Source organism: Haliotis asinina, chromosome 12 (assembly GCF_037392515.1).
Source record: "Haliotis asinina isolate JCU_RB_2024 chromosome 12, JCU_Hal_asi_v2, whole genome shotgun sequence".
NCBI classification, from domain to species: domain Eukaryota; kingdom Metazoa; phylum Mollusca; class Gastropoda; order Lepetellida; family Haliotidae; genus Haliotis; species Haliotis asinina.
The window spans coordinates 32597457-32611560 of record NC_090291.1 but is presented as its reverse complement, the minus strand read 5'-3'; the positions used below and the strand labels follow the sequence as shown (position 1 = coordinate 32611560).

Here is a 14104-nt window from a genome sequence, read left to right as displayed (position 1 = left end):
GAATTAACACATCGAATTGTCATTCAATTTGTGTGAAAAGGCTTAATCGAAACCTATTTCCTAAGAACAATAATTTGGATTGAAATCATTATTTTTGAGATCACTTCGCCAAGAGATAGAAAAAAAAAGAAATGTTTTTTCCTGAACGCATGTCATCTTCAGAAAATTTTATTACTTTGTAAATCCTTGGACCAAGTGGACTTTCATAGTTTTTGGAAGAAATATGTTTCTTAATGAACATGGCTGTGCCACCATGTTCAAATATTGTCTCATTTTGACCAAAATAGTGTAACTTTAGACCTTTCAAAACTGCATGTTTTTGGACATTGATTTCCTCAATTTCATTTTTAACTACAACATTTCAGCTCTGAAATAGAGTAAATCTGATTGTGTTCCCTCCTGTTTTTTTTTCAAATTCTCATTTCCGACATGTAATGTCATTTTTTTATATCAATGTGTCAGTTTTCTTTCTTTGCAGGGACTCTCCATCCCACACAGGAAATGAAATGCAGAAACAGTCTAAGCAAAGAAAAGTCCCTGTTGAGGATGGAGTTGTTACAGTTGACTGCAGCCCTTACTGTCGCAGAATAGGCCTGCATCGTCCCCCGTTCAGATACGTGTGGTGTGTAAAGGATATATGTGGGGTGATATGTGCTATATTCACATGGTTGCTGATACTGTATGCGGAGTACGTGGTGATGTTCGTCATGCTGCTACCCAGCCATAACGTACTGTACAGTCTGGTTCATGGGATTCTGTACAACTTGTTGGCGTCCCTGGCTGTCGGGTCTCATCTACGAACAATGTTCACAGATCCTGTAAGTATTGCACTGCAACAAATCTACTGATAAGGATTGTCATGAATGTAGGGTTGCAAATGGACTAAGTGAGGTTATTTTTATCCTGCACTTATTTGGGTGAAATTGCATACCATGGTATTAGTAGAACTGCTGTATTTTGGTGTGTTGAATTGCAGTCCTCCAAATCGATTTTTATGGTGTTCGTACCATCATTTTATTCATCTTTTAACTCTCTCTGACATGTCTAGAAATTGAATCATTTTTTCAGAATCTTTGTGTTTCTTTTCTTTGCTGCATTATGATCATATCTCGTATACCGCATCAAAACAGACAGAATCAAATTGTACCGCAGTATGTACCATACTGCAGTGACAGCGTTCCGTTTCACCCTTACGCACTCAGCCATATTCCATCTATATGACGACTATGGTAACAAGTGGAATGTTTTTTGAAATACAGTAACAAACCATAATTGATGTCTTCATTATATTCAGTGAAACAACAAATTAGTTTACTTGTTCTGTTTGGTCTTGTTGACAGTGTGTTTATTGTGAAAATCTGGGTTAGAGTTGATCTTGTGTAACTCATGCTTGTCATAAGAGGCAACCAACAGAATCGGGTCATCAGGCTCGCTGATTTGATTGATACATGTCATCATATCCCAATTGCATAGATCGATGCTCATGTTGTTGATCACTGGACTGTCAGGTCAAGACTTGATTATTTACAGACCGCTACCATGTAAATGGAATACTGCTCAGTGTGGCGTCAAGCAACAAAGTAATTGAGAACTCTGTACGACATAATGAAAACAAAAGCTCCAACACAGATGGGACTATCTGTTTCAGGGTGCAGTACCAAAGGGTAATGCGACACGGGAGAATATCCTTCGTCTAGGACTGAAGGAGGGAGAAGTAGTCTTCAAATGTCCCAAGTGTATCAGCATCAAGCCAGAGCGTGCACATCACTGCAGGTGAGTGACAGAGTAGTCATGGATTGTGGAAACACATGTCAAAGGAGAGAGTTTGATGATCAAATCTTGGTTCTTAGCTCATCAGACACGAAGGAATGTGGAATTGGATCTAAGCTGACTCCCACTTGTGGCTTCGTAGCCCTTCATGAATTCAATTCTTTATTTACTGGTCACCAGAGCCAAATATGTGTGAATATTTACATTTTTCTAATGGAGCATGTTTTACTTAAGTCCTTATGTCCTTTTTCAAGGTGAGATATGCAAGAACGGAATATGTACTAGCCTTGCAGTAGTGCAAGTAATGTCAGTTTGCAATGGCTGAACGTGGTGGTGTTGGCTATGCCTATTAGTCTATTACACACCAAATATGAGTGTCATGTCAGATCACTGGTTATTACTGTGACAAATTAACAGTCAACATGGGGTTCCATATTGTGCATCAACAACTTAAATACAATATTGTGTTCATGAATAATTATTCATATTGATTACCTATCGTGATGCATATCATATTCACTGCATAGTACATTATTTGCAGCCTTGGTAAATACATGCTCTCTGCATTTGTATTTTGTCCAGTCAAGAAATACTGAGATGGTAAACTACTGTGTGGCTGGAAACTTTTGTTCATCAGATTACAAAGCAGAGCTTGAAACTGACAATCTGAGTTTGCACTGGTTTCTGTTTGATCCAATCATCCGAGAAAAATGGATTCAGCTTGTTTGTTACCTACAGACGTAATATCATGTCGTGTACAAGTGTCACACCTCCCTGTTTGTGTAATAACATAACATGACAGAGACATAAATCAATGTATTTTGTTTTTTGTGTGTAACCTGGTAGGTGTTAAGCTCAAATTGCATGTGGTCAATGATTGACATCGTGCATTGCATATTGTCATTAGCAGACAGGCAGGCAGACACGTAGGTGTCAATAAAACAGACATACCGTCTTGTCTGTGACAGAGACTGCATGTCACAATCAACATATTTTTCTATGTTTCCGAAGACATGTATTAAAACATTTCAGTTTTCAAACTGAGCAATTTTTAGCAATGAAATTAGTACATGTATTTGTAATGCTGTAGTTTCTGGGAAACTTGGTTTGCAAATCTGCAAGTGAGGGACTAGTGCATTTTTATTACTGCAGACCCAAGATGCTTGTAATCACAAGAAACATCTCTTGTTCTCCAACTTCAACTGTAGTGATAATTCTTGCATGCATCACTTGCTGTGTTTTCACAAATCGCCTTTCAGGTTCAAGCTGCGTGAACCTAATCACTGCGCATGCTCTATTGGCACAGCTGTTGAAACCATTTTTTCCCCAGCACCGGTGTGAAATGAGTGAATCATTTGAACTCTGATTTCCTGGGGGTTTTCTTATTGCAATATTTTTCAAATTGTTAAGTTGAATTTGCATTTTTGACAATATGTTACTGAAGGTCCATACCAAAAGGGATCAGAACGTGACCTTTACTACTACTACTACTACTACTACTACTACAACAACGACGACAATGACGATGACGACCACCACCACCACCACCATAATGATTTATATAGCGCCTGAATCTAAGGTTTGCTGTAAGGCGCTTGGTCGAATGTTCTGTTGAAAAGAACTTAATATCATAGAGAAAAATGTTACCTTTCAGTAATCAGCATTCATCTCTCTGTCTGCATGGTTACCAAACAAGATCATTCTGCCATATGTTCAGTTTGTTCCCAAATTTATTTAATTATATCCTCAAGCAGCAACTTATCTGTTTGAAGGCTGTCAACCCACAGAGAGTTGTGGACAATTGCCAATATCTTTTGTACTGTGCAATATCACTTCTTATGTGTTATCATATATGTGGATGTTACAGGGAATTTAGTGTTCTAACCATTATAAAATTTGCACATGAAAGTATGAAAACCTAAATCTCCTATATATAACAGTTCTAAGTATTTGAAACATTGCCAATCATCTAAATTTTCCTTCAATTTTCAAAAGTAATAGAAAGTTGTTTTATCTTGACAGGACAACACCAACCTTTAGACCATAAATATCTTGATCTTCATGCACAAAACGCCTGCAAAGACAATGTGTCTGCCTCTTGAAATAGTTGCCATCTATCAATATGATACAAGAATTTCCTCACAATCACAAAATATGCAGAAGACCAGTGTCTTGCTTATTTAGAGTTGTCTCCCTTCCATCTTCTGGCACACTGGAATTGATATAAATGTGGACCACGAGAAGTGATACTGTTTTATATCTTCAGCTGGTTTGATGTTCAAGTTGATTAATCTCAACTGTGAAACATGTGACATCCTTTAAGAATATATTTGAGAATATATTTCAAACAGCTGAAAAGAATCATATCTCATGAAATCATGTAGGTTATGATTTTGAATGAATTTATGGCCACAGTATGCTTCGTGTTGAATAAATTCTTTATAAATCTGAGGGCTTTTTGAGCTGTTTTGTTCCTCTGTTGTCAAGGAAATGAAACTTGTATTTTTAACTTGAAATGCTGTATGAATTTCAGATGCATATGAATACACATATATCATATTTATGGTTGTAGGGCAGATATTTTTCTGTTGAAAAACAGTTTAGTGAAAGGAGTCAATAGCCATGAAAAAAGAACTTTTGAAAAAGAACACTGTACTTTTGAAATGCAATTAATTTGTGTTACTTTGATCTCCGTTCCCTTGACACTGACAAGGCTTATTTTGTATGCCCGTCTCGTAGAAATTTTGTTAACTGCATCGACAAATTAATTTCATATTGATTTACCATTTAAATCAAAATATACATTGAAATATTTAGACTTGTAATCTCACGAGAACAAGTTTGAGACATTCTGATGATCAAATCTCATAAACTGTGAATAGAGTCCTGAAATACACTTGTATTTTACACATTCGGCTTTTCTCGAAATCAGTGATTTATGGTCAAGGCATTTAAGGTTTTTAGTTGGTTGAATTTAGTGTGTTTCTTCTATTCTTGTGTTCTGCAATATCAATATGTATCCCCTTACACTTAGTTATGGCTGTAACTTTATCCAAGAGGTTGTAAGTAAATTGAGGTTCCATGTTTTACGAGATGTTATTGATCAAGTGGACTGTGCACATGTCCCAAATCAGTGAGGGATCATGGGATGGATAATGTCCGTTTACTTAAGTACCGTATTCAACATGCTTTGTTGGCTTCTACAGCTGGTGTAAGCATCTCTGGGTGTATTTTGGTGTAGTTAGACATGCCGTATCAGCAGTTAATACGTCCTAGTCCCAGTCTGTGTATACTGAGGATGATAGACTCTCACGAAGTTGCTGTTCCTATGTTCTTAAACTCTTCCTCCCTACCTCTCTCTGTCTCCTTGATCGCCTTACTCTCTTTCTCTTTCTCCTCCCCTCCCCCGTGTCAGACATAGTGGAAGGTATATGCTGAGAGGGTACATGAGTGTTCTTATCTTGAGGATGATAGACCCTCACAAAGTTGCTGATCTTAAACTGCCCCTCCCCACCTCTCTCTGTCTCCGGGACTCCCTTCTCTCCTTCCCCCCAGATGTTAGATGTAATGGGAGGCATATGCTGAGAAGGTTCATGAGTGTTCTTGCTCATCTTCCTTCCCTCCCCCTCATCTTCCTTCCCTCCCCCTAACTCCCACTGTGTCAAGGCTGTACATGTTTGACATGATGGAGTCACGTGCAGTTGCTGTTGTCGCTGTTGTCGCTGTTGTCTTTATGTCTCTATAGCCAGGCTGTACCTACCTTGTGTTAGGGGCAAATGTTGTGGAAGGACCATCACTGTTGTTTTGATATCCCCTTATGGCCAGTATGTAACTTATTGGTAGAAGGGCGGTAGGGTAGTCTAGTGGGTAAAACGTTGACTTCAACACAGTGATTCTGAAAACCCTGGTTCGATTCCTTGTGTGGGTACAATGTGTGAAGCCCTTTTCTGGTGGAATTGATATTGCTGGAAAATGGCTAAAAGCAATGTTAAATCTCACTTGTTCGGTCACTAGCTTGCTCACTCACTCACTCACTCACTCACTCATCCACCATATTTGATAGTGTCAGAGTCACATGCTATCAATGTGAGTCAGGTCGATATACAGTGTAATCTGTCGAAAGCAGCACTCACTGGGACTGGATAAATAATCTGGTTTAGACAATGTGCCTGATTATAAAACTGATGATGTACAATCTACAGATAGGACTGAGATTTTGTGCTGGCGTTGACAACTTACTGGATTGGACAAAAGCCGGTTTTGAGAACTTCCACTGTATACGTAATATAGGTGCCAGTCCCTAGCTCTGATCTGAACCATGTATATTCTGATCTGAAGTCAGACACTTTGTACACTTGTCGAGAGAACAAGCTGACAAGGTGAAGATGTCATCCCACAGATGACTCCACACCTTGTGGCATTTTTGAAAGTGGTAGAAACTGTTTGTATCAGCAGCTGTGATTTTGTTATCCTCTCAGTTTGAGAAGTGGGGCTTTGTTGTTATCAGCTTGTCTGAACAGCCACTTTGTCTTTCAGTCAGTTTGTCCCTATGTATGTCAGTTTTCTGTTTCAGTAGTAAAACTCCAAAACTGACGAAACTTGCGAAACAGATACTAGTATGTCAGACCTTTTGCCTATAGATGATTTACTGGTAATAGTGATGAGAAGTTAAACTTTTCGGAAAATGGTTTTGGAATTCCAGAACTGAACTGAACTCTAAAACATTTCAATATTTCTCTGTGGAACCACTTACACAACTCACTGGAAGGGAAATCTGGTGCCTTTTGATGACTTTTGACATTGAAGGATACTGAATAGAACTGCTTTTTAAACATTTTTTGATACAGAACTGAAGGGATTTAGTAGCCATGAACTGAAATTGGACTTAAGTAGCCAAACCGTATTTCCAAATTTGCAAAAGACAGGGCAAAGTGTCATGTACTCATCTTGTTTCAATACTGCTCAAAGTATGGAAACACTGCTGTGACAGCTCCTGGGCATTCAGCTTTGTCAGAGACCTCAACTGGAGATTTGTGAAGGTCAGAGTGGATGTTTCGGTGAATCCTTTTTATCCCCTGACCGCTCCCAGAGTATTTGAAACAATATTTTGTATCCGTTTGTATTCACTGAAAGACATTTGTACAGTTTGATTTGTTGAAAGTTTTTCGTATTTCAGATGTTCAGCTGCACACACACTCACATTTACTTAACCATTCATGAATCCACCCACCAATCTATCCATTAGCTTACCTGAAGCTACCATATCCTCTCCCTTCCTCTGTCATCAGGTCATCCTACCTGCCCACTCTCAGTGACACTACTGATCTAGCCATGTAGTCATACACCCCCTTTTATCAAACCTCATCTCCTTCCTACCTTCATCCATCCATCCATCCATCCATCCATCCATCCATCACTCATCCATACATTCATCCATCTGACCCATATCCCACACATCTATCCATCCACCTGCCTGTATATCTTCCGTCCATTGATTCTTCATCCATCCATCCATCATCCATTCATGGGTTCATCCTATCATCCATCCATCCATCCACCTGTTCATCTGCGTATAATCCATCCATCTGTCCATCCACCTGTCTATATCATCCACCCCTCCATCCATCATCCATTCATGGGTCTGTCCTATCATCCATCCATCCATTGATTCTTCTGTTCATCTGTCCATAGATTAATCATCCATCTATCCATCCTTTCAAACCTACCCATAAAGTATAATTTATTTAATCATTCACACCTATCCATCAGATCTCTAGATGATCCGCACACAGACCCATAAAAATTCATTTCTAACATCCAGATCACTTTATACGCCAAATACGGTAGTCAGTCTGGCACAGTAGGGAGCCTGTTCCATTGGTACCTCTGCCTTTCTGGTGCCACTTATCAGCGGTAATTGCAAAATGAGATTTAACTTGTGCTTTAGCTGTAAGAGGGTGTCAGATTAACCATCCCTCCTTTTCATGTCATGCCTAGCGAGCAGCCGAGTCAGTAGATTAGGAATCAGTCTTTATAGTCGTAGATGTGAGGTGTATTGAACAAGGAGGAACAAGATAAGTAGGGTAATGCTATCAGTTATGGCAAGATGTATGATTATTGACACACGTACCAAGAAGACAAACTAGTTCAGTTGGTCAATCCAGTAGATCTCTGCTACAAAGGAAGATAGCAATGTTTTGAACTGTGGTTTACAAATTTTCTGTTACTCATGAGTGTGTGGGATGGCTTTATAATATTCAGATTTATTTGGTGTTTTTAATTACTATTTTTAGTGATAAGTATATATTTATATCGTTCAGGGTGTAGTTTAATAATAAAATAATAATCAGATGAGCTTGCTGTAATTATGTAACTGTAACCTGTCATGTGATAATAATAATAATAATAATGAGAATATTTATACTGCTCCTTATTTACAGACTGTGGCCATATAGCAGGATTGAGTGGGGTGTAAAACTCAACTTACTCACTTACTCACTTTAATCTCTGAAAGTTAGAACTCTCATCAAACATTGATAACTTTGAATGATGTTTTTATTCATTTTGTGGCAACATTGTTTAGCCAGACAATATTTCAATATTTGAATTCAGAAATATAAAAATTAGTCAAGTGTTACAATTTCATCATATCATGCGTCTCTTACGAGACATTTCCATTTAAATAAATAATGTTACATGCGAGTGAATGTTATTGAACTGTTCATCTCAGATCCCCCACAGGGTGATAATAATATGAAGATGGTGTTTCCGTTCTCGTTCCCATATAGCGGAGCTGTTGACAAGAAACTGCCATTTTCTCTTCAGCTTCGTTTGACATGTTTATAGAGGGATTAGGCTCTGAAAATTGACAGTCTGACCAATATTGGTCCCCAAGAACCATTTTGTTTGTCAGTTTGCTTAGGTATTATTAGAGGTGTCAATAGTTACTCAGACAATGGCGCTAATTACAAGGTATAGATCCAGGACAGAAATATGCACCAGACTGTAGATTCAGTTCCCTTATTTGACAACGAATGCCGCACTTATCTGTGTTCAGGTTATGGGATGGTGACCAGTAAGTAATCATGTCTGGACCAGACAGTCCCGTGATTGATTCAAAACTGGGATGGGTTTTTTTTCATGGGCCTTCAGTCATTGCTTACTAATTTTAGGGGCCATTTTTGGTATTTACACAATTTTCATTTTATCATTGCCCATTGATAATTGCAAAGGGCTATATATTCAATATTGCTTATAAATGATTGCAGTTTGGTACATACAAGTTTTTCTTTTGTAATCTCATTCTGGAACTTGTGTAACCATATCATATTCAGTGTATAAAATGTGTATTTCATTAACAAATATATTTGTCCCTGTTACCACAGTCGTTCCTTGCAGTAGTATCATTCATGATAAAACAGATTTGTTTTGATAGCTGAGTAATCAAAGAATATACAATTGCAGATTTTATTGACAAAAGCACATCTTCATGCTCCCTGAAATAACAAGTCTGTACAGTATTGTGAAAGTTAGTCTTCTCTTCACACTATATATGATAATAAAAACAGGACAGGTGATTGATATTTAGGTCTGATATAATCACATTACTAGACAGATACATACAGTGATTTAATTCTCTGCACATAAAGCAATAAGAAGATTTAAAATTAAAATGCTGAATCATCATGTTTTAGAATGTTTTATTTCTTTTCTTTTATCATCTTGGGCCAAGTTAAAAACATGTGTTCGCTCACCAGAAGCCACGTGACTGTGGGGTATTTAATTAATAATACAGTTATTCTCAAATGTGCATTTTACACAAGCAATCATCCATATTATTGATATGATCTAACTCAAAATCATACATAATCACAATGTTTCATGGGAATTAAGAAACAAGGATTTATACTCTTGCTTGAATGAGAATTCAATAAAGGCAGCCCCCCAGTGATATTTGCCATGATGATGATATTAAATCATCACTTGTCTGTCAACACACTTTGTAGTGTAGGCCACCAACTGTTGGTCAATGTAGCTTTCAGTGAAGTTCCAATGTATCGGATGCTGCAATGTAGCCTATATTGTTAAAACATTTCCTTAGCATATCCTGGTTCAATTCCTCACATAGATGGGATGTGTGAAGCCCATATCTGCTATTCCCTACACTGATATTGCTGGAATATTGCTAAACGATGTGTAAAATCTCACTCGCTCACACCCTCCATCAGTGAGTCACACACTGTCTCTATTTATGTTGGAGACCTTTAGAATATATCAGGATCAGACTATCAGGTGCTCAAATTCAGGAGGCACAATCCATGGTGCCTAATGTGTGACGGCAGGCATCCCTCAGCCAGACCATCTGATTCTAGACTGTACAAAACACCAACATATCACCTTCTTTGAGGACTCACCCGCAAGTGGATGTTTATGGTCAAAAAAAGTTTTAAGTCAACAAATAAATCAACTTAAACTGTAATTAAAAGGATGGCAATCATGTCCCAGACGAGTTCAGTGATGAAATTTGTTTTTTGCAGCATACTAATATTTGGTCGGAGTTTTTTCTCCACTGTATTTGGACATATATAAGGTTGAATATGTTTGTGTGGTGTCACTGTTAGTGACTCTCAATTAACTGGGTAAATAAGAGCTATACCAACTTAGGATGAGCTTGTGTTATTAAGTGATAATGCTGTAGACTTGCTGGATAATGACAAGCAGCATCTTACATCAAATCAAAAACATGTAAGAGCTCTGTCTTGAAAAACCAAATTTGGTCAGCTTATTTTGTCTCAGACATTTTATTGCCAAGATGTTGAAGATAATGTTATTATCTCTGATGCGTCATAAAATTTGTGTTTTTTGGCTGAGGATGAGTGTTTTGTTAGCCTTTGAAAATTTGGGTTTCAAGGGATAGTTAGTATCTTGTGTATGTGGAAATGCAGAAACAAATGTAGTGGACATGAGTAAACACCCTCTGCTCCTGTCAACATTCTTTTTCCTCTGATCATCCTGGTTAAACATAAAGCATTTGTTCATTACACTGGAAACCTGGGTTTGATTCCCCACATGGATACAGTCAGTGTGTGAAGCCCATTTTGGATGTCCTCTGTGATATTGCCGGAATTTCATATAAGTGACGTAACACTAAAGTTACTCAATCACTCTGATGCATCCTGTAAATAGTCGGGTTTTGCAAATAAACCAGTGGTTGATGTCATGAGCAGCCAACAACCCTATCAGCGCTGTCAGGATACAGGGACCACAAAGTCACCAACCTGACCCCTCAGTCCAATGTAATAAACTCTTTCAACGAACAAATGATGACTGAGATGACAAAACATCACGCTAGTTCTTTACCGATGTACCTGAAAACATTTGAAATTGATGCCAAGAGATTTGACTTGAGGTCCTTGTGCAGAGCAACATCCTAGTCAGACGAACTGACATCTGGAATACAAGATACACCCTTACGCACATGTGAAGCATGTTGAAATATTTGTGATATAATCTTGACCCATAGTTCAGCTCACTTAATCTCTTTCTCTCCGCCATACTCTTATTCTTTCATTTCTGTCACTAGGGTTTTGCTTGCACTTCAAGAGCAATTAAAATGTCCGTCTGCCTCATGATCCCAGATGAGATACAGGTTTAACCTTGACTCACAAACATGGGGACACCTGATTATTATTTTTAAGGGTCCTAGCAGATAATTTGAGGGTCCAGCGAAGTAACTATCTAGATAACTGTATGTTTTGATAATTTCTCAAGAGACTGGAATGAATCATTGATCCTGTGACTGTTGGCTGAAGTGATGCACATAACTGCTCTGAAAGAAACTACCAAATACTGAGCGAAGTCATATATGTTCAGTTCAGTGTGCAATGTGTGTGACCCTCTGGATCCAGTTTACAAGCCACAGATGGGACTAACATTATGTGGCAGTCTTGACAACTTGCCTGAGTTGACAGACGCTGGTTTTGACAGCTTCCATTTTCATATTGCAGAAAACATGAACTACTTGTTGATTGTCGATTGGTTCAATTTGTATTCTGTGGCCTGGCCATGTAAAACTGTTGAATTTTCAACAGGGTATGTTTGTTATTGAATGTTGTGATACAGATCTGTACGGCTGATGGGAAGAGCTAATAAACAAGGATGAGAACTTCAGGGAAGTCCACAGATTTGATCGCGCATGGACTTGATTCTTGTGGATCCCTCAAAAACCTGGCTTATTTTCCTCTGTTTTCACCTATGCCCATTCTCTTCTTTATGATGATTACTGATTGAGAATTGTGTCATCAGTATTAAACTACTGTGATGAAATAAAGTTTTAATTTACAGTCACAACACACAGGTGCATCAATATTCATGGGCCACTTCTAAATATTGTTCAGAATGAGTTTTTGTTAGAAATCTATGCATGCATGTGGCGTTACTCACTGGTGACGTGAAATATGTTGATTTCTTTCGGGTTTTTTAATCATTATTTCATTTCAGAGCTGCTTCTTTGATATTTGGTGATAATTGATCAATATGTAGTCAGTGATTTTTAAACCCTATGATCTAAATCAGTGGCCAGCTCTGCATGTCGATTGAATTCCAAAAAAATTGAATTGAAATATTTTCTTAACTGGAACTTTTTTACTTGGCTGTCACTTTATTAACTTACCAGGCCAGCTGGAATTTATCTGAATTTTAAACATTAAACTGACAGACCAGGAAATACTTTTGCGGCAACACCAAGAAATCTGTAAATTGCAAATGGTATTCATTATTTGTATTTGTTTCAGTGTGTGTCAGCGATGTGTGCGCAAAATGGACCACCATTGCCCCTGGGTGAACAACTGTGTGGGCGAGAACAATCAGAAATATTTCGTACTTTTTACTGTGAGTATATACCTTATTGGGGGTGATGCCTTTGGGTTTATGACCTGGGCCTACATTTTCGGAGTTCTCCTAGTTTTAAGATTGCCATAAGTGCCATACATTAACATTAACTTACGACTTTCGTAGTGTTAAGAGAGCTTTGAAAATCTAGTTGTTAGTCATAGTCACCAGAACCCCATATGTATGAATATTTTATATCTGGGCATGTTTTACTCGGGCCCATATTGATGTGAGATATACAAGAATGGAATATGTACTAGGATTGCAGTAGTTTGCAATGGCTGCACATGGTACTGTGGACTATAAGTATTAGTCTATTACACACCAAATTTGATTGTTATGTCAGATCACTAGTTATTACTTCAACAATTGAACAGTCAGCATGGGGGTTCCGTATTGTGCATCAATCAGTTAATTACAAAATTATATTCGTGAATAATTATTCATATTTGTTACTCAGTATTCATGATACATACCACATTTGCCACATAGTGTATTTGTTGCAGCCCTAATCTTTACCTCTCATTAATGGTAATTTGTTGCTGACAAAGTTTACCTGAAGTGATCTCTAGTAAGGGTTTGTCAGATCTTCATGAGGAAAGGTGTGACATTTAAGAATAAAACATCATTTTTCATGATTGTGAGCAACCGTATTGAATCACAATCACATGGGGTGTTCAGAAAAGATTGAATTGTATGGAGTAACTATTACATTTCATTTATCTTAATCCCCTTGAAACAAGGAACCAATTTGTGCTGACATTGCATTTTTTCACATGCTGCTGTTTTAATATTAGCATGGAAGTCAAGAGTACATGTAATGACCTGGCATAAAAAGTTAAGTCCCCAAGATTCTAATACAGAAACAAATCTCAAGAACTCTATGAATCCCTTAAGAAGTTAATAAATTAAATGAGTAAATTGCGTGTGTAATTCACCTTGAGCCAGCCAGTGCAGAAGTTGTCAGGACTTGTGACATTGTTTTTTGTTATGTTACTTAATCCGTTTGTGTTATTGCTTGTGAGTAAGATGTGTTTAATTAGTATTTTCTTGTTTGTTTCAGTTGTATATTTGTTTGATATCAATCCATGCCTTGTACCTAGCCATCAATCATTTCATCAACTGTTTGGGCAGTGACTGGAAAGGTATGTATATGTGTATCTTTCATGTTCAAATTCAGTGTAACCATATAAATCTGTTTGTTTGGGTAATCATTTAAAAAACAAACTTCCTAACTCCCTTCCTACAGACTTATCTTGATATCACTGGATTGTCTTATCAGGTGGGGTAGGCCAGTGGTTGAAGTGTTTGCTCATCATGCTGAAGACCTGGGTTCGATTCCCCATGTTACCTGAGGACCCGTGTTTGATTACCTACGTGGGCACAATGTGTGAAGCCCATTTCTGGTGTCCCTTGACATGATATTGCCAGAATATTGAAACAC

At 37.8% G+C, this 14104-nt stretch overlaps 1 protein-coding gene across 3 annotated transcripts in view; it reads left to right on the top strand.

The window, feature by feature from the left end:
- The window catches only part of LOC137259077 (palmitoyltransferase ZDHHC3-like), an 89657-nt gene that overhangs the window by 10741 nt on the left and 64812 nt on the right, over positions 1–14104 (top strand). For 2 of the 3 annotated variants that reach the window (XM_067796791.1, XM_067796792.1), the window contains 4 exons: positions 479–818; positions 1649–1773; positions 12564–12660; positions 13724–13805. In XM_067796791.1, coding sequence (XP_067652892.1) covers positions 479–818; positions 1649–1773; positions 12564–12660; positions 13724–13805 — 644 coding nt within the window. Of the gene's footprint in view, positions 1–378; positions 819–1648; positions 1774–12563; positions 12661–13723; positions 13806–14104 lie in introns of those variants that run through there. The other variant, XM_067796790.1, reaches the window with a different exon arrangement.